This window comes from Phlebotomus papatasi, chromosome 2 (assembly GCF_024763615.1).
Source record: "Phlebotomus papatasi isolate M1 chromosome 2, Ppap_2.1, whole genome shotgun sequence".
Lineage (NCBI taxonomy): Eukaryota > Metazoa > Arthropoda > Insecta > Diptera > Psychodidae > Phlebotomus > Phlebotomus papatasi.
The window spans coordinates 84,418,604-84,440,517 of NC_077223.1; the positions used below are offsets into that span (position 1 = coordinate 84,418,604).

The window sequence follows — 21,914 nt, forward strand, 5'->3', positions numbered from 1 at the left end:
TTCGTGGCATTGTTACGCGTGAGTTCGAAACTATTCGAGCTTTTTTTTGTCATATCATATGAGTTCGAAAATGCCGAAAATGCAATTCATTGAATTTTTAATGAAATCCCTTTACTTGATAATTTTACGAAAATACAGTTACATCTTGATTGATTTGTTTAACTAAATTTGTTGTCATTTGAATGGCCAGAAATCTCAATGCCACATGAGCTGAAATGGCAATATCACAGCTACAGAATCGCATTTTCGAAAAAGCTCTCCTAAGATTCGAACCCAATTTATCATATGCCAGGGCGTTACAGAATTCCCCTCCTGGGTGCAAACACAAGTAGATTTTGATTCTCCAATAGTGTCTTGGATAAAAGATAAATGGAATTCTTTTTGTTGCACAAAAAGTCGTTGAACTTCGAAGAATTCAAATTCAATTTCGAATTTTCATACTAAATTTTCGAACAAGGTGGGGAAAATTTATCAAATATTACACTAAAAAGCTGGTAAAAGTGATTATGGAGTGATTAATTAATGGGGCAAGAACAGTAAACGTCGTTGTTCTGTTTTTTTCCTCACACCAATGTGAAGACCATCACATTTTGCCACTTGAGAATTTCGAAATTCGAACAGGATGTAACTTCCGCCACCTTGCGAAAGTATTAAGAAGTAAGAAAGTCTCTTTTTTGGATCTTCAAATAGATTTTCGATTTTTTCAAGATCTACTTATCCATGGTAAGGATTGGAGCAAACGCAAACACAAGTAAAGTTTAATTCTCCAATAGTGTCTTGGCTAAAAGGTAAATGGAACTCTATTTGCACAAAAAGTAATTGATATTTGAAAAATTCAAATTCAGTTTTGAATTTTTATACTAAATTTTCGCACAAGATGGGGAAAATCTATGAAACATCACACTGAAAATCTCGAAAAAGAGTTTACTGAGTGCAAACACAAGTATTTTTTGATTCTCCAATACTGTCTTGGATAAAAGGTAAATGAAACACTATTTGCACAAAAAGTCGTTGATGTTCGAAGAATTCAAATTCAATTTCGAATTTTCATACAAAATTTTTGAACAAGGTGGGGAAAATGTATGAAATATTGCGCTAAAAAGCTCTGATAAGAGTTACTCAGTGATTATGGAGTGATTAAATAACGAGACAGAAACAATAAACATCGTTGCTTTGGGTTTGTTTCCTCACAACAAAGTGAAGACCAACATATTTTGATACTTGAATACTTCGAAATTCGAACAGGATGTACTTCAGCCACCTTGAATTAAGAAGAAGTAAGAAGAAGAAAGTAAGAAGGTCTCTTTTTTTGGCTTTTCAAATGGATCTTCGAATTTTTCAAAATCTACTTGTGAATGATAAGACTCAGTGATTTTGGAGTGATTACATTGTGGGACGGAAGCAGTAAACGTCGCTGCTTTGTGTGTGTTTTCCCCACAATAAAGTGAAGACCGACACATTTTGAGACTTGAGCACTTCGAAATTCAAAAAATATTTATTTTTTGACTTTTAAAATAGAATAATTCAATAATTCAAAATGGCGAATTTTCTGGTAATAGGTATGTTTGGGCGAAATGTTCGCCTGGACTAGCTCTAAAATATATCTAAAAATCATTGAAAAAGGTTGGGCTAATTTTGAGAAAAACCAAAAAAACATGTTTTTAGGGGAGGGGAGGGGAATAGGGGAAAAACATATTGTTTTTCTATTGGGGGTCATCGAAGACCGGAAGTCGATATCTCTTACTGTTTAATCTCTAGCTTGAGAACAAATTTAAGGTCAAGTAAAAAAAAATTCCGAAAATATTATTCAAAATCGGTACTTAATCAGTTGATTATTATTGATGAATACCGATACATCCGGGTGCAGAATTTCAATACCTTTCCCAAAAATCCAAATTTAACCAAATCGGTTGAAAAATGAGCCTTCTAAAGTGCTTGACCTTTAACCTTCAATAATTCAAAATGGCGAATTTTCCGGTCATAGGTATGTTTGGGCGAAATGTTCGCCTGGACTAGCTCTAAAACATATCCAAAAATCATTGAAAAAGCTTGGGCCAAAACCGAAAAAAACATGGTTTTGGAGGGATTAGAGGGGGCGTGGGGAGAGGTAAAAAACGTCGAGAGATACTGTTTTTTTTTATTGGGGGTCATCTAAGACTGGAAGTAGATATCTCTTACCGTTTAAGCTCCAGGACAGTGAAAAGTTAAAAGAAAATACGATTATATAACTGCTCTCTCTTTGAGTTCGAGCAGTAAAACATTACCGATTAATAACGGTCAGTAGTTCATGGTCAGTCATCTAGGTTCCATCTAGCCATTCTAGCCATCTAGGTTCGTTTAATTTTAAATCATAAACTTTAAGCTATTTTGATAAAATATGAAAGATGCCAGAAACATTTTTATAAAAGAAACGTTTTAGATTAAGAAAAGGCATTTTTACGGCTAAATAGTTTGTGTCTCTGCTTAAAAGTCAATGTGTCTTAGCTTTTAATAGTCAATCTGGTTTAATCCTAAACCCTTTCATCTTAATAAAAACTTAATTTTGATTATGTTTCGAAATGCGCAAAAAATGTTAATCATAAAACTTTTAGAAATTAAACGTAAAAGTTAGTAAAATTTTAATAGTATATCAAAACAATTTCCAAAAGTAGTATTTTCTCATCAAACTCTTTCCCCTTTCTCTCCACACATCCAACAAATCCCCCCAAAAGTGGCACAAATGTGACGATGGGAATAACATGCCAAAGACAATATAGAACTTTCTGTAAAACAATAAAGCAAAACACAGGCAAAACATGTGCGATAAAACTTTATAATTCCGCTTGAAGCTGATAATTTATAGAAATGCCCGGAGAGATGTCTTTTGGCAAGCTTAAAATCTTTATGGTGGAGACGCGTGCAGAATTTGGCAAGATTCTAAATAAATTATCCTTGGAAAAATTTTTCATTTGATTAAATAATAATTTTCTAAAATACTTACGGAACATCATCCTCATCATCAATGGGTTCACTGGCCGCCTGGATACTCTCCATGGCTGTGGAGTGAGCCACCAATCTCTGTCGATTGACAGATCGACTCCTATTTAGTGCTGTAGCTCCACCAGATCGTCTCTCCCGTCTATCCCTTTCATCACCTGCTCCATCCAAGGACATGTCCTGCAAATCCTCTGCCTCCCTCATCTGAGCATTCTTCTCCTCCTGCTTATCCTTCAGACTTAAATCTAAATTGTGAACTCCCACCAACAGGGAATAGTCCATGATCTTGAAGGACTCCAGTACTCTACAATCCCTCTGAATTGTCTTTATCAGGGCATTGTAGGTGTCTGCCTCGAGAAAAATCCCATTTGGATGATGCTCCATAAAATCCAAATCTTTGTAAGTCGGTGATTTTTTCTCCTTTTCCGCCTTATTGGCACGCCTCTTGTACGTAGATCCCTTCAAATCATACTTTAAATGCATCCTCACATACGACGGCAGCAAATTATTCATCACAATTAACCGGACATTTTTGCTATTGCACTGAAAGCAGTAGAGACCAAAAAATTTCGGCAGAAGTGTCCGTGGATTCTGATTAAGATTCATATAGTAGCCAGGAAGGAGTTTCTGCAGAAATTCACCCTCCTTGTGCTGAACTGTCTTAATGATGAACTCATCGTCGTCTGTTAAGTAAAATATTGATCCAGATGCTCCTGGATTTGATAATTCACGCAATGGTGCCGAACACATCGACATCTATTAGATGGTAGAAATTTCCCAATTAACCCTACAGAACATTCCCAGGAACACAAAAAAAAAACCATTAATTACTCACCATAAAATCATCTGGTTGGATACCAAACAAATCTCTAAAGTAACGGAATGCAATCGGAGCATAAATCTTAAATCTAAACTCGCTATAGTGATGTGCTGGCGTAATACTTGAACCCTCTGGTGGAAAGGATATCGTCTCAATTTCCCAAAAGTCCATCATTAGGAGATCTCTTTTGGGCTTGGACGCCAAACTGCCCACCTGAAAACCAAAGTGGTATTCTTTAAATCTGACTAAAACCAGGAATTCTATGTTATGAATACAAAAGATTTTTTAAATGAGTAATGAGATTTTCGGATAGTTCTAGAATTTGTACCGGTAATTGACTTATAACGCTTTAACCCATTCCTTACCATGGTATTATACATCATACGCAAATTGAGTGATTTTTGATGATTTATTTCTGGGCAATTTTTATCCGAATTGCTGTCGGGAATGGGTTTTTAGTAACGTTAGTTATTCAATTACTTGAGAAAAATAGTCCGACAGAGATGAAAAAACATTTTGTTATTATTTTCTTGCTTCGCGGAAGGTCATGCAATTTTTTTTCTCAAAATGGCGGACGGAAAATACGACATCCCGTCGAATTTTTTAAAATTGACCTCTTTCCTCTTTCCTGATTTGAATTCTAGATGCCAATTGGTGTTCTTGGATAGTCATTAATACCTAAAGCAATAGAGTTTGTAATGAATTAATGCACAGAATTTAGATAAAAAATTTTTCTTTTAAAAAAATTCGTCTACTAATCTGTAAAAAACTAATCCCAAAATATGAACATTCTATCTCAAGTATTTCTGGTACATTGACTGAATGGGTTAATTGGTTTATAAATTATCAGAAAATCATCCTAAACATTAACAATTGGAAAAAAGTGTCCTGTCCATTTTCCAAAGCTTTAAAATTTTGCCATTATTAATTAAATGTTCAGCGAAGACTGAATACCCTATCACTGACAACAGAAGGTCTATATTTTGCCTTTTATCCTGTAGGTTCTAAAAACAATTTGTGACAAATAAATAGCTTTATAGTGAAAACCAAAATCCCAAAAACCAAAAATCCCGAAATCTTAAAAGTGTTACAACAACTCTCACGATTGTACCCGTTCCTACTGAAGGCAAAGGGAAATGTTCTGTGCTTTGGGAAATTATTCCACACACTATACTCCCGTTCGTATAATTTCGTCCCGTTTAGGATTTTGACCATTTGGGATTTTGGTTTTTTAGGAATTTTGTTTTTCGGGATTTCGATTTATTCGCCAGACTGTCTTTGAGAGATTTTCGCTATTAAGGATTTCGAACCATTTGGGATTTTGGCCCTTTCAGGATTTTGGCACTTTCGGGATTTAATCTGTAAAAAACTAATCCCAAAATATGAACATTCTATCTCAAGTATTTCTGGTACATTGACTGAATGGGTTAATTGGTTTATAAATTATCAGAAAATCATCCTAAACATTAACAATTGGAAAAAAGTGTCCTGTCCATTTTCCAAAGCTTTAAAATTTTGCCATTATTAATTAAATGTTCAGCGAAGACTGAATACCCTATCACTGACAACAGAAGGTCTATATTTTGCCTTTTATCCTGTAGGTTCTAAAAACAATTTGTGACAAATAAATAGCTTTATAGTGAAAACCAAAATCCCAAAAACCAAAAATCCCGAAATCTTAAAAGTGTTACAACAACTCTCACGATTGTACCCGTTCCTACTGAAGGCAAAGGGAAATGTTCTGTGCTTTGGGAAATTATTCCACACACTATACTCCCGTTCGTATAATTTCGTCCCGTTTAGGATTTTGACCATTTGGGATTTTGGTTTTTTAGGAATTTTGTTTTTCGGGATTTTGATAAATTTGGGATTTTGGTTTTTCGGAATTTTGACAAATTCGGTATTTGAACCTATTCGGGATTTTGACCTATTCGAGATTTTAGTTTTTCAGGATTTTGACTCCTTCGGGATTACGATTTATTCGGGATATTGTGTCTTCGAGATTTTCGCTATTCCGAATTTTGAACCATTCGGGGTTTTGTCCCTTTTGAGATTTTGATCCTTTCGGGATTTGAACCTATTCGGGATTTTGATCCATTTCGGGATTTGAACCTATACGGGATTTTGGCTTTTCGGAATTTTGTTCCATTCGGGATTTGAATCTATTCGGGATTTTATTTATTCAGTATTTTAGCTTTTCATTATTTTTACTCATTTACGATTTCGTTTTTTTTCGGGATATTGTATCTTCGGGATTTTGGCTATTCACAATTTTGGGCCATTCGGGATTTTGGTTCTTTTCAGATTTTGATCCTTTCGGGATTTGAACCTATTCGGGATTTTGATTCATTTGGGATTTGAACCTATTCGAGATTTAGATCCATTCAGAATTTTGGCGTTTCGGAATTTTGATCCATTCGGATGGGATTTGAACCTATTCGGGATTTTGGCTTTTCAGGATTTTGACTCATTTACGATTTCGTTTTTTTCGGGATATTGTATCTTCGGGATTTCGGCTATACAGTATTTTGGACCATTCGAGATTTTGGATCTTTTAAGTTTTTGATCCTTTTAGTATTTGAACCTATTCGGGATTTAGATCCATTCGGAATTTTGGCTATTCAGAATTTTGGGTCATTGGGGATTTTGACCCTTTCGGGATTTTGATCTATTTGGGATTTGAATCTATTCGCGATTTTGACCCATTCGAGATTTTGTTTTATTAAAGATACTGTTTCTTCTGAATTTCTGATTTTTTAGGATTTTGGACCATTCGGGATTTGAACCTATTCGGGATTTTGATCCATTTGGAATTTGAATCTATTCGGGGATTTTAGCCATTTAAGTATAGGTTCTTTATCTACAGCAGCTGGATTAAAAATTTTAAAACCATTCAAATAAATTTAAATTTGACCAAATCGATTGATATTTAGGCTCTCTAGCAGAGTTTTAGATTTAATCTTGAAACATACTATACTCCGATATTTTTTGATCATTGGGAGGCAAGAGTGCGGTACAGTTGTACTTTCGGACGACTCAATATTTTTCTACACAAATTCGGCCCATGGCTCTTTTCAGGAAATGTGATGGCATGGGACATGGGACTGATTATTAAAATCAAAATATATAATTGCCATAAGTAAGAAACATTACAGAATATATTAAAAAAATCAGTTGTAGGAAGCTTGTGTTTGAGAAATAACATAACCTGAAGGTCATTCTTTAGTGTATAAATTTTCCAAATATCTGGTCCAGAAATAGATTTTGTGAAGAACTTTTATAGCGAATTCCTTTAAATTTGTTCAATTGTTTTATGCATTTTTATATTCAAAAGTTAGTAGAAATTTTCCAAAATCCCATATTTAATTAAAGTCTTTTACAATGTAAATAAATTTCAAATCTAATTTATATTAAGTAAATTTGTCAATAAATTGCAAATTAACATGTTTCCCTTGTAATTATGAACATTTATAAAGAAATGGGCTCAATTATTTTGTTTTTGGAAGGTGTTGTTTTGGAATTTGAGGTTATGCATATGAAAACATTGAAAAGGTTTGAAAACATTAAGTTTTCAAGATCAATGCATTATGTAATTTCCTTATATAATTCGAAAAACTCACTATCCTTTCGTTTTAGAATTTACCAAGACTCGAGAAATATTTTAAATTCTATCACACAATAAAGAATGCATTTTTGAGGTTAAGTCCTACATAACCTAAATTTTTTTCTATTAATCTAATAGGTAAAATGGGATAATGAGGTTTAATAATTAAATTTGTAATTTATGGCTCGGGCACACCTTTTAGATCAGGAAAATTTCATAAAGTCGAAATCTGGATCCCCTTCTATCTCACATGTTTTGCATATGTCTATCTCATTCTCTCGCACTCTTCTTTTTCTCTTAAACATCACTCTAAATTCAATTTAGCTCAATCGAATTTGGTATGTGAAAGAATGAGATAGTCATATGCAAAACATGTGAAAAAGAAAGGGTTTCGAATTTCGATTTCATGACATTTTCCTGATCTAAAAGGTGTGCCGGAGCCATTAGAAATTAAAGAAAACAAAAGTTTTGAGGTTAGAATTTAACATGTGTGTTTAAAAACGACAATAAATAATTGGAATTAAATCATAGTACTTTTTTAAATGTTTTACAGCATGCTCTCAATTAACCATGGACATTCGTCCGGGTGACATTAATATAGACCGCGAGACAGTTTAATTTTAAAAATTTTGTTTATTATCCATATTTTCAAAGTTTTTGTTAAAGCAAGTGTGCTCTATCTGCTGTAATTCTTTCTCACTGTAATTGTTTTTGAACAGTATGCATATTTAGGAAGAATGTCGATTCGGTCAGGTCATAATTCGCTTCACAAACTTTCTACGTAAACCAATAAATCGATTTTAAGTTTAAGAGTTTTTGAATACAAAACAAAAACATCCGTTCTTTTGAGGTTAAAGTTAACATAACCTTACATTAAAAATAACCTAAAACCCCATAAAAACTTGACATTTCCATCAAAATAAATAAAATAAGGTATTGCTAGTCATTTAAATTAGCAATTCATGTAATTCATTGCTAATTTAGATGGAGTATTATCAGAGATTTGATAAATTTTAGTTTTGGCAACAACCTGAAATATGGACTTGACTTTAATTCACTTGGACTATATTTCTATACTGATAAGTTTCTTGCAATTCATTGTGGGTTTGGCACCTTTAATGCCTTCTAACGCGATTTGGAAAATATTTTACTACAATTTCGAATGATTTAATAAAACTAATAATAATGTTTTCCTATGAATTTTTGCTTTTGTTTACTTTTCAAAATTCACCAAGGGCTTTTCCGGGGAATGTGCAATGATAAACAGAGATGAAAAAGTGAGAAAATAGACGAAACAATTTATCTGAAATAGAGGTCATTTGAGGAATGAACAGTCATTATCACTTTCTCACGTGAAGAAATATGTTCTTGCGATACATGTCTGATTAATTTCTTATCACAGCTGTTGAAAAATGTCCATGAATGTTCTAACAAAAAAAAAACGATGAATTGTTAAAACACTAATCATTTATGTATTTGAACAACATTCCGAAAGCACAATATTTGGGTGAAAAACATGAAATTTGACATTGTTTCTCCTGGGTTTAAATTAAAATATTCTTATGAAATTTTAATTTTCACTCAATTATTTATAAACTCAAAAAGGCTAAAGCGGCATTTCTCCGTTTTTCTTTCTTTTTTTCTTTTTTTTCTATCCCTTTTAAAACACTAATGAATTGAAAATGATTTATTGTTTAAATGGATTAGAGTGATTTGTAGCGAGCGTGCGGAGATTCTTCTAATAATTGCTCCTTTATCGCCTTCTCTGTATCGCATTATTACTTAAAGAATATTATACTCTATTTTCCTTATTCATTATCTCATCACATTGAAATTCAATCTGATGCGAATATATTGTTGAAAAAAATTAACATATCACGCAATATTTTTGCTTCTTTATGATTTACCACAGCAGAAAATTTAATCTGTCCGTCAATATTTTAGCATATAGAATAAAAATTTTATTTATTACACTTTGACGATACCAAAGGTCAATGTTGTCTTGGCGTTCTGTTGTATGTATAAAGAAATAAATATCAATGATGAATGAAATGAAATGGTTGGAACAAAAAAGAAAATAATAATAAAAAAAAAATGTTTTCTAACACTTCAATTGATCAGGGGGAATTATTTTATGACCCCGCACAATTCTAACACCAATAAATATCTATCATACACATTCATGATTGGCTGATTGAATGATGATTACATTTGTTCGGACAAGATATAATTGGAATTTAAAAATAGTTGGAGTTATTTAGTAATCAATACGATATGTTTACGTGGTCAGAATTCCTTTAGGATCTATTATTAGGTGAAACGGCGATTCTTCCAATTCAACAAGAGAGGACACTGTTATTTTCTCTCAGGGACTTCAATATTTAATATCTCTGTACAATTTCATGATTTAAAGTCTCTCGTTGATATATTTTTTAAAAGAAGTCTTCCAACAAGAAAAAAACAAAATACAAGAAAAATACTGAGAAGTCGAACAATACAAAATGTTAGGAAATTCTTCTTTGAAATAGTCACTTAAATAGCAACATAATAAATATTTCTTTTTGCAGGCTTTATTTTTGCAACACTATCAAGTAAAAAGTAGCACAGTGCTTATAGTTTTAATTATGCAATTTATTTTAACTTTTAAAATCTTTGTGGTACATTAAACAAATGAGTCTTCTAGTGCGAAATTTTGATAAATTAGTTTTCTTCATATTCAAACGCAGAATTTAACATTGAAAGTTTAGGCATAATCATATATTTCGCAATATTAAATGATGTAGGAGGAGGCATTCAGGCTTTGCACACACTCTGGCTTTAAACACTTCATATTTTTCCCATATTCATTTAATGAATCTGACTTAAGTCACACATGGAAAAATTAAGTCAGATTCATTAAACACTAAGAAAAAACGAGGCTGCGATTAACTTTTTTTCCTCATAACTTTAACACTTTTTAGGTGTAAAAATATATCAACATTTTTTAATGTTAATTTTACACCTTTTTAAGGGTAAAATTAACATGAAAAAGGGTAAATTTAACCCATAATACACCTAAAAAGCATAATATTTAAACCGATTTCGGGTTAATTCTGTAGCAAAGTAAAATAAACATTTCCGGAATATTATTTTAACTTTTTCGGATTTCTCTCAGTGAAGGAATGTGAAAAATATGAAGTGTTCGAAACCAGAGTGTGTGCTAAGTCTGACAGCCTTTCCCTATTTACCTAAATACTAAATAATACATAAAATTGATAATGGGTTATTAGAGCTTTATGACCAGCGCACAATAACTTTTGTTTGTAAACATGTTTTCCAAAATTTTCCATGAGAATGAGCGAGATGACTAGATCTAGATCTCACTCACTGATTCAAATGTCAAATAGATGTTTACTAAACAAAAGTTATTGTGCGTTGGGTATTATGACCAGGGCACACTAACTTTTGTTTGTAAACATGTTTTCAAAATTTCCCATGAGAATGAGCAAGATGACTAGATATAGATCTCACTGACTCATTCAAATGTCAAAAAGATGTTTACTACACAAAAGTTATTGAGCGTTGGGCATTGGGCATTATAGTCAGAGAATTATAGTTGGCACAGCTGTACTTTTGAAATTTGAGGTTATGTTCGACTTAACCTCAAAAATTTAAGTTGTAGAGAATGTTTGGTTGAGTGCTTGATTGTCGTTTGAATCTCAATAGTGAGGTTAAAAAACAATCTTAGAGAAAAATTGCATATATGAACGAAATGTAGCTAATAAAATTTTGTATACAACCTAGAAAATAGATATTTAAGGACAGTTTTAGTTTTTGAGATATCTTTGACTTTGATTAAAGTTGTTAAGAGGATCGATTTTTTTTTGATATACATGAGATTACAGCGCCTCTGATATCAGTTTTACGAACTTCATCAGTTTTTTAATTATCGTTCTGTGAATTATTGTCTGACATGAGAACAACTTTCTGAAAAAATAAATCGGTTCGGCAGAATCGGAGATATAACAACCTCCTAAGTAAGCACCACAAAATGGCAAAAACGGTTTAGCATACATTCCAGGCGCAAACACAAAATTAAATCAAAATTATAAGAATTTTCGTAAATTATTTGACCCAAACATTAGAAAAAAAGCTTGAGAACCCAGGGACAAAATGACTATTGCACACTGTAAATTTCTCTTCTTTTCAGGCTATGTTCAACATGATCTTAGTCTACTAACAGTACAAAATTCAGTATCTGGAATTATAGTGCTAAATTTTGCTAATTAGCTGACATTCTTTAATTGTCAAAATTACCACACAATTGCAGACATCGTTAAAATGTTTTGAACATAACCTTAAAAATTTGAAACAATGCAATTTTAATTTTAACTTGTTTTGTTTATTTTGGCTTCTGCATGAATTTCTTGGAAATTAATTATATTTCCTTTATTAGGAAATTCATTTTAATGTTTCTACAAGACATTATTTTATCATTTAATATTGTTCCACCCTAACCTAAAAAGAAATTGCGAGGTGATTTAGAAGGCAAAATAAGCTCGAATTTTGGTGTAATGAACAGCTTAATAACAATTATTGGGATCGGACAAACAAATAAAATGATTTAAGTATATCTAGTTTTACGATGTTTTTTTTTCTATGTAGATATACTTTAATTCTTAACATAACCTTAGAAATTTATCAATATTGTAACCCTCATATTTTAGGTGAAATACTGCTGGAGACCCTAACTAGCGCCAAACTAATGGCTTTGACAGATCTGAGGATTAGCGTTAATATTATCGACTTAAGTCGTAAGACTATCAAGGAACTAACCCTATTTTATATTATGACATCTCTTATAGGTTATGTAAAGTATAACCTTAAAAAAATTAATTACAAATATTTTGTGTGACACAATCTCTTAATTTTCTGCTGAGAGGTTTTTGATAAATAAATTGTCTAAAAAACTGATGTAAAAATTATTTAAATTTTAAATTATTGGCGTTCTAACCTAAAAACCATAAAAATCCCGCGTAAAATTAATTTTAAATAAAATGAATGTGTATTTTTCGAATTTTAAGAGAAAATTGCATGCTACATTGAACTTCAAAATTTTCTGTTCTGAAACTTTCATTTCGAGATTAGGTTATATCTAACCTCAAATTGTCGAAAGGAAAACATGTTAAACAATTAAGATACAAAGAGTATGTTGATGTTAAAAATATGTCACATTGTTTTTTTCTCTGAAAAATGTCTTAATAAAAGTTTTTTCACAGATGTAAATTTTTCGTGAAATTTATATTAGGGCGCGGTTTTTTTTAGGTTAAGCCAAACATAACCTAACATTCCAAAATGAATCTCCGCCTTATAAAAAATAGTTTTGATGTTTTGTTGTAAATATATTGTAATTTTTTATATAAAGTACTTTTAGGGGAAAACACGCTACCTTCGGACGACACAAGCTTCGAACATCTCAATATTTTTTCAATGAATTTAGTGGACTTGACCTTCGGTTATTTTCAGGAAATTTGAAGCATTGGATTAGGTATCAAGTTACAATTTTATAATGTATCAAAATAATTAAAAGCATATTGGAAAAAAAAGATTTGTCCAAAGCTTGAGTCGTTCAAAGTTAGCACGTTTTCCCCTATTTCAAAAATTTCTCAAAAGTAAAATATTCCATAATTTAAAATTATCAACAGTTTTTACGTAATCAAAAGTCACTGATTCATAAATCAAGAATTTTTAACCAAGTATTTAGATAAAAATCTTACATCATTATTGAGAATTTATCAACCAAAAATATTGGCATATTTTCAGAGAAATATTTTTTTGAACCTTTTCAAATGTTGCAAAATCTCTAGCTGCAGGGTAAAATGAAAATTTCTGCTAAATTCCTTCTCTGTATTGAGATTTCACTAGAATAATCGTGAAAAACACGTGAATGAAAGAGAGAATTTGCCCCAGAGGCGTCCTATCAATTCCCCCGATAACACATTCCGCGCGTTGTATAGTTGCTCGCGGTGCGATAAGAAAACTCCCGGAATTGTGGGAGATTATCCCATACAAAGACGTCATCGCGAGGAAATGCTAATTACCACGCAAAAAAAAAATTCATTAAATTAAATTATGGAAAAATTGCAGTGATGAAAGATTTTTCTTGCTATCTCTTGCCAGAAGATTTTGCTGACAAACAATATTCTCTTCCCAAATGGAGAGGAAAAAGACCAAAATAATGTGTGAGAGAATTTCGTGCGAAAAAAAATGATCGGTTGGTGACGAAATTGAGGCCAGTTGAAATTGTTGTTACTTACCGTGTGCTGAATTCCCAATTGGATCGATCCCATAATCTGTGATGTTTGGATCTTCTTGTAGGTGATTTCACCACCTTCGCCCACTCGACGATGCCCAATTTTGCGCTCCTTCTCAGTCTTATTGTACCTGGACCGAGCGGAACGCACCAGAGTATCACTGCCCACATCGGACGTATCCTTTGCTGCAGCCAAGCCTGCAACAAATTCAGATGTTTCTTTCACAATTTCCAACCACCAAATAAATAACTACGACGTTCTATTTTGATAAAGAACACTGATTGTTTTTTTTCTTCTATTTTATTATTATTTCCAACTGGAGCGCCCCAACACTGGGCTGCGTATGACGTCTTCCAGGGTAAAAATCACACTAAAGGCCAGAACCCAATAAAACCTCTTTGATTTCCACCAACTCAAATCCATTTACGTTTCTATGTTAAGCAGCAGATTATGGATATCACTAGGAACTTTTTTGAGTGTTGTAATTTGCCGCGATAAAGGGATGTCTTAGTAGGTGTACGTGAGATTTGCTAATTTTAGCCAAAAAATATTTGCAAAATACTCATTAGATTAATTTGCAAGAGATACATTAACCCTCAAATAGTCGTCCTCAAGACCAGGAGAATTCAACGTTGCTGGACATTTCTAATCCCTTCAATTTTATTGCTTATTTATTAACCAATTAAGTGCATTCAATTGAAAAAGAAAGGTAATTTTATACCTTGTAAGTTTGTCAAACATTAAAAAATATGTCGCACTTAAATGTTTCTTTTATAGTTTAATTTGACTAATTACGGAAAATACACAAAGAAACCAATGAAGCATATGCATGCTGCACGAATTTTAGCCCTTTAATGCCTACAAGGAATATGATGATCTTTTGTGATACAGATCCAAATTCTGTAGATCTAGATTTATATCCAGGGGGTGTGACATTAGCTATGAAAAATGAGACCAGTTTTAGTGTAAATTTTTCCTGTTTTCGTACACATTTCACGAGATATCTCCAAAACTACGCAGGTTGCCACTTTGGGGTTTTCGGTTGCGTTTACGTTATTAAATTGGCTTTTATTTCGTATTAGCATTATTTGCTAATTCATTCTACAATGACGGAAAACAGCTAATAAACTAAAAAGTTTTTCGGCACGCTAGAAACATATGAGAAACATAGGAAACGTCATGCTCCTGTTTATATCCCTATCTAATGAGTAAACTTCTGAATAAGCATCTTTTGCTATTGCTTAAAATAATAATAGAATAGACAGATTTACACTTTAATCTTAAGGGGTAACATGGGTCACCCAGACTAAAAGAAATAGCAAATTTTCTTTACATATTTTTTCAACATAATAAAGGAAATTATTCGAGCTTATAAAGGTAAAGGTACAACAGTTTAGCTATATTTTCTGATAAATTCATTGGAGTCTGAATTAGAACTATTTTAATCTGATGTTTCCTAAATATTATCGTATTATATTAACTTCCTCAACAAATTCCATTTATTTAACAATAAATTACGTTGATAAAATAATTTTAGATTAATTCCGTTACGTTTACATACCGTAATTCCGTTACGTTAACAATAAATGTAGCTTCGACAAACGAGATGACGTCAAAAATAAATTGAAAGAATTCCCTAAGGGCAAAGAACTATGAGAATGAAGGTGGCCGAAATAGGGCACCAAGGCTATGTCCACATTTTTATTAATTTTAAGATGTATTAAAAATGATTTTAAAGTAAATAAAGACGATAAATGGTTTACAAGTTTCAAAGCAACACTCCTTAAGAAGAAGGAATAAAAAAATCAATTTTTATTAAAAATATTACATTTCAAACTTGAGACTTTGGCGCTTGCATGCAACCATGCCGAAATTTGGCACACTTACCCTATACCCCCTAAAAGTTCAAATTTTAGGAACTCTAATGTACTCTGATAAATCTTTTTCACGGAAAAGTACATTCTTCTTTAAAGGTCTCTGAAAATCAGGGCTCAATGGCTGAATTTTTAAGATTTTCAAATAAAAATTTTAGAAAATACAGTTTAATCGTTGAAATTTATAATATGCTAAAGAACTTGAATTAAAATAAAGTTGTGCTGTATATTTCATTCTTTTCGACTCACATAACCCCTTAAATCTAATTAAGACTTTTAAATATTTTCAAAGGTATACCTAGAAATATTTTGAATTAAATAATTAAGTAACTTCCCACAATAATATTAAATAAAAATTTTTGATCGCAAATTGTTAATAGATTTAATTTTCTAAATTAGCGAAAAAAGGTATTCTAGAATTTGTCGTTATATATGAATAACCCTCAAAAAGACTATCATTTTAATAAATAAAAATTTCTCATTTCAATTAGGCAAGCAATTTTCTCCAGAATTTTAAATTTGAAAATTTAACCAATTCATTCAATGTACTAGAAATACTAAAGGTAGAATGTTTATATTCTGGAGTTGACTCCTTATAGTTTTAATTAATAGTTATTCTAAAGTTAATCTGGAATTAACTCTTCAATAAGTTTTATCGGGAAAAAAACCTATAAAGGAACGCTGGGACACAGTATCAAATACGTATCTTTACGATCACTGAATTTAAGCTCTTCTTTATTTTATACCCTAATACGATATTATTATAAATTTGAATACTCAAATGTTACCAAATTTCTATTCGAATTGTAGTAGAATTTATTTGTGAAATTTTACAATGTATAAAAATTTGACAAAATTGAAAAGTTTTACAATATACGGTTCTAGAGGAACTGTGCGAAATATCGGCCACTTTCAGTGTAATTTCGGCCAAACACCTCATGAATTCAAATTATGGATTTAATTTTGAAGTAGTCAATGAAACATTTTTCTTTATATACAAATGATATTCCTTCGAGATTTTTCATGTAGATTGATTAGTGTTTATTAAAGGTTGTTTTTGTTTGTGTTAATAGTAAATCATTCTTTAGGTTCCAAGTGATATTTCCAAGCTGAATTTTATATTTCGCGTAAGAAAAATCTAAGCGTCTCTCAGTTAGGTAATATTTACTATTTCGGGAACATATTTTGCTTCCATAATTTCTTATTTTTTTTCAATTTCTAGGTTGTAAAATTGCTAAAAAAGAAAGATTATGAGGAAAAGGCCTTGAAAGAGTTCCGAAAGGGCAAGTCGCTACGGGGATTTTTGCGGAAATTCGGGATGCTAAGATCAACTCTTCACGATAAATATTTCTGAAAAGTCTGGAATACCGTAGAGAAAATGAAGATATGCGAATACAGTTTTTTCTAGGAAAATCTTCCTCGAGTTTTCGTCTATAAATCATCCTTGTCTGTTATTAGGATAAAACAAGTTTTATAAAATATTTCTACCCAGATCTAAAATATTTTCATTTTAAGCTAGCGCAGAACCTATACATGATGGACCATAAATTTCCTCGGGAGAAATATTCTTGACATAGGTCATTTGAAATCACACTATAGTTTTCATTTTATTGCACAGTGTTATCATTAGAATGAGAAGTTTGCAGAAAAGACTGTAAATTGGAAGATTTTCCTGAGTTTAGGACTGTTTTTTCTTAGCAATTTCCATTGAATTTTGCAAATTACACGAAAAATAACCTACTTCCTAATCAAAATTGCTTAGCATTGCTAAATTGTGCCATTTACCTTAAAGTTTTTATAGAGCCTAAAAAAATTAAATTATTAAAATTCATTCAAGAAATTAAACTTTTCAAATCTCTTGGATATTTAGGATACATTAAGGAAACAAAATATAAATCTACAATGTATCTTAATTTCATTTAAAAAAAAATAAAAGTAGGGGAAACTGGGGCAAAAAGTCACAAAACCGATATTTTATTTTTTTAAAAGTTGCCCTAGTGCCCCAGAAATTTCTAATTAGTGCAGTTTTATAGGAAATTTACTGCTCTACAACTTTGTGAAAGTCATTTTCCTCTATTTTGTAAGGAAATACATTTATCGAGCTGTTTTCTAAAAGGTAATTTTGTGACCTTTTTCAAAAATGCTGGGGCAAATAGTATCAGGCATGGGATATTATCACATTTTGATTTGCTTGATTACGGGCTTTCATAAATTTAAAAAAAATAGCTAAGTGGCATATTTTCATAGGAAATTTATAGGAGAAAAGTGCTTTTCAAGCTATTTTAGAAAAAAACACACAAGAGACTGCTAATCGTTTGACCAATGCAAACAAAAAGCGTCGAGATGCGTAAATGACGTTTATTCTCGCCGTGAAATAATTAAATTTCAGAAATTGCTTCGATCTTTGTTACTTTTTGCTCCATACCTTTTGTTACTTTTTACCCCAAGTAGTAATTTTTAATAAAAGGATTTCTGGAGAAAAGAATCTTTGTAAAATTCTAAAATAGATAATGGTTTCATATTCAAAGAATTTAAGTCATTTAGGAAATATTTACCAGTGCATCAATTTTGGAAAATAAGTAGGTCAAAATTGATATCTGTTGTAAGGAAAAAATTCAAAAATAGGGCTAAAAATTTCAATATTTTTTATTTTCTAAATTCCTTGTTCGAATTCTAAAAAACTTACGACTTTGAAGAAAGTCTATGGAGACCATTTATGGAAAAAAATTTAAACCGCTATCTCTTTTATTTTGGAAGATATTGAATTTTAAAATTTTCAATTTGTGACTTTTTGCCCCAGTCTCCCCTATTCATTGATTAATTTTACATGTTCCTTGCAGTCGTGAATGGGTTAAGATACAAATTTCTTTATATAATCACCTATGAAGCATATGCTCTATGTGAAGGATATCATCTGAAAAACTTTTTTTTCTGCTTAAAACAATTTTAAATTTTTAAAAATATTGGAGAACATGAAATTAACTTATCAATTCTATCAGAGTCACCAAAAACAAGCCTCAATAGTTCCAAAACCGTAATTTTTTTAGGTAAGTTTCTTAAAGGAAAGATCAATTTCTGTGTTAATTAGATTTTGGCCCTATAAGACATCCTTTTGCCCTTGCAATTGGGCTATTATTGGGGTTGTTATATACTTAGGAAGAGGAAGGAATACAAATAGGCTCCAGCTAGAACCCATCTCAGAGCCTTCAACAGTTCTAATTTGTATCTTGTCAATTCCACCTGATAGAATGCTTCTGTATTGTCTGGTCACACGTGAAAAGCCCATCCTTGGCATGATCAAAACATCTCTGGATGACTCATGCCTTTCTATTGACACTCGAATTGGTGCCTTTTGACTCACCTGGCAAGAAAGGTGAGTCAAAAGAATCACTGCCATCTCCGGGGGCACCCACAGAAAATAGTGTCCGGAAAGCCATGGGAGGAGATCCCAAGGGGCACCATGGGTGCAAAAAAGAGTGGGGAAGACTTTGAGGTGTGCCCTTCGACATGGAAGTCGCTCACGGAAAGTATCGATTGGCGGAATGGTTCAGTTTTTCCGCAGACTTTTTGCCCCCAAAATCACCTACAGCACCCCCCTTTAGTATCTCTTGGGGGTCCAAGGTGAACTTGGGGGGTGGATTGTGTAACAAACTCACCGTCATTGTCTCCGGAATCGCGACTGGTGGACTGAAGAGCAGGAATTTCAATTTCCTCTATTGAATTCACATTGTCTCCCGAAGCCATTTTATTTGTTGTTCAAAAATTCTCTCTTCCAGCCACAATTTCTCTCACTTAATCATTGGGGATTGCCCCTGGATCACTACCACATGCACTCAAACACTTCACAGTAGCCCCCTTGGTGGATATCTCACGTTTTTTCACCCTAATTTAATAAAAGGAATTGATTTTTTTATCATTTTTCTCTTTGGAATTTTCACATCACACTGAATTCGTGTTGGTGAATGGCTGCATGGGGAAGAAGAAGAAGATGTGGTAGTGAGAATCACTTGCAAATTGGTACTCTGCAATCGAAAAAATCACGTGGTAGGCGCGAATACGGTGAGTGCTTATGAAATTCAGAGCGTAAGGAAAATTGATATACGGATAAAAATTAGAGCTGTAAAATTCAAATTGAACGTCCAAATCGCATTTTGAAATAGAAGGATTAAATTATAATAGAAACTACGCAAAGAAATTTGATTCAGAGGGAAAAAGCAATCAGAAGAAGTGAAATTGAGGTTAAAAACGACGGCGTCCCTATGAATCCATTCAAGAGCAGGCAGCAAAAGCCCCCACCGGCGAGAAATGTTGCAAACTTTCCGATGTGGGGCCAGCCAGAGGATATCGGAAGAGAATTAGAAGGAGCAGCGAACTGGGAGCATGAAGTAATCAAAAGAGGAAGGAAATATTTGATGGCAAAGTCCGTAGAAGGAGAGTCGTTGGCACGAGCGCCTCCATATCTGGTAGAGGAAGCATTTAATCATGTAGGAGAGGTGGAAAAAATCGTTCGTAGAGAAAACGGGAGCATCTTGATCACTGCCAAAACAGCTCAGCAAGCTGAGGAACTTAAAAAAATTACAAAAATTGGGAACATGACAGTGAAAATAGAAGAATATGGAGCATGGAATCAATGTAAGGCTCTGGTTAGAGATGAGTACATGATATATTGGGACAAAAAAGAGCTGCTTGAAAAACTTGCGAGCCAGGGAGTAGTGGAAATTGAGAACATCAAGAAAAAGAGAGCGCCAATACAAAATAGAACAGATAATGTGCAAGGGTCGGAGAACCAGGAAGAAATGGAGGCAACCCCACTCTTCCTGTTAACCTTCAACACACCGGAGAGACCATCTCATATAAAAGTAGGATATCTTAACCTACCAACCCGAGAATTCATCCCGAACCCTCTCCGATGCTTTAAATGTCAGAAATTTGGGCACAAAGGCTCGGGATGCAGAGGGATCGCAAGGTGCTTTCGATGTGGGGAACCCGGACATAGTGAGAGATGCATCGGTCCAATCAAGTGTGCAAACTGCGGAAACGGGCACTTCGCGTCATCCACACAATGCCCGATTTACCAGGAGGAGATGATAATCCAGAGAATCAGTGTGAGGGAGAGAATCACCCACAGAATGGCAAAATACATGTACATGGAACAGAAAAATGAGAAAAGTTATTCAAATACAACAGCAAACGACACGACAAGCCATGGACAAGAACCAGAGCACAACCCAAATAGCATCAACAGAGAACAAAATGAAAAGACTGACCACAACGACAATCAAGGTGCAATGCAAACTTCTGAGCGCATAGATATAGTGAGGGAAGAAGGCGAGGAGCAACAAATTGAGAGCATGCAATCTCTAAATCCGGAAGATGCAAGAACTGATACAGAAGAGCAGGAAACTGAAAGGGAGGACAAGGCAGACAATACTGATGCAAATATATCAAACTCCTCTGAGTTCGAAGGTTTTGCAACATCCGAAGAATTTCTTGACAACACTCTGGAGAAGGAAACAGAAGAACAGCCACGGTCTGCTGAACAGTACGGAGTTACAACAAGAAATGCTGCCAAGGCAAAGAAGGAAGTCAAAAAAACCAGTGGAAATCGCGTGAAAAAAATAACAAAGAAGAAGTAATGATGATTTTAGTGCAAATAAATATAAGAAGTTTGCGTCATAATAAGGACATTTTAGAACACTACCTAAATGAAATTAAAGCAGATATAGCGATTTTAAGTGAAATATGGACTAAAAGTGATGAAAAAATTAAGATCTCAGGCTACTCAGTATTTTTAAATCCAAGGGATGAAGGACATGGAGGAACTGGAATTTTAGTTAGAGACAACTACAATGTTAAGAGATTAGACAACACGGACTGTTTTCCCATAGAGACATGTGAGGTGAGTGTGAATTTTGAGAACAAGACTTTAAACATAATATCTTGCTATATAAGTCCTGAGAGAACCCCAAAAACAGTAGAAGAAAATCTAGTGAAACTAATAAATAAGTATGATAGGAAATGTAATGTGATTATAGGGGGAGATTTCAATGCACATAATGAATTATGGGAGAACAAATCAAAAAACGATAGAAGAGGAAAAATAGTATCAGATTTAATATTAGACTCGAATTTTACTTGTCTAAATAACGGAGAAAGCACATACCTAAATTTACAAAGAGATATAAATTCAGCCATAGATTTAACTTTTGTATCTCAAGACCTTTTAACTAATACATTTTGGAGCGTAGATAAAGAGAATTTAATTACCGATCACTACCCAATAAAAATAGAAATAATATCAAATGAATTTGTAGGATATAAAAAAGTAAGGAACAAAATTAATTATA

The 21,914-nt window shown here is 32.8% G+C and overlaps 1 protein-coding gene across 7 annotated transcripts in view; it reads right to left on the reverse strand.

Annotated features, from left to right (window-relative positions):
• The window catches only part of LOC129804752 (phosphatidylinositol 4-phosphate 5-kinase type-1 alpha), a 33,513-nt gene extending 13,957 nt beyond the window's left edge, over nucleotides 1-19,556 (reverse strand). For all 7 annotated transcript variants that reach the window (XM_055852336.1, XM_055852334.1, XM_055852331.1 and 4 more), the window contains exons 1-4: nucleotides 19,224-19,556; nucleotides 13,697-13,890; nucleotides 3,812-4,009; nucleotides 2,981-3,732 (exon numbers count right to left, since the gene is read on the reverse strand). In XM_055852336.1, coding sequence (XP_055708311.1) covers nucleotides 2,981-3,732; nucleotides 3,812-4,009; nucleotides 13,697-13,890; nucleotides 19,224-19,311 — 1,232 coding nt within the window. In that variant the 5' untranslated portion in view covers nucleotides 19,312-19,556. The remainder of the gene's footprint in view (nucleotides 1-2,980; nucleotides 3,733-3,811; nucleotides 4,010-13,696; nucleotides 13,891-19,223) is intronic.
• Between the last annotated feature and the right edge of the window lie 2,358 nt (nucleotides 19,557-21,914).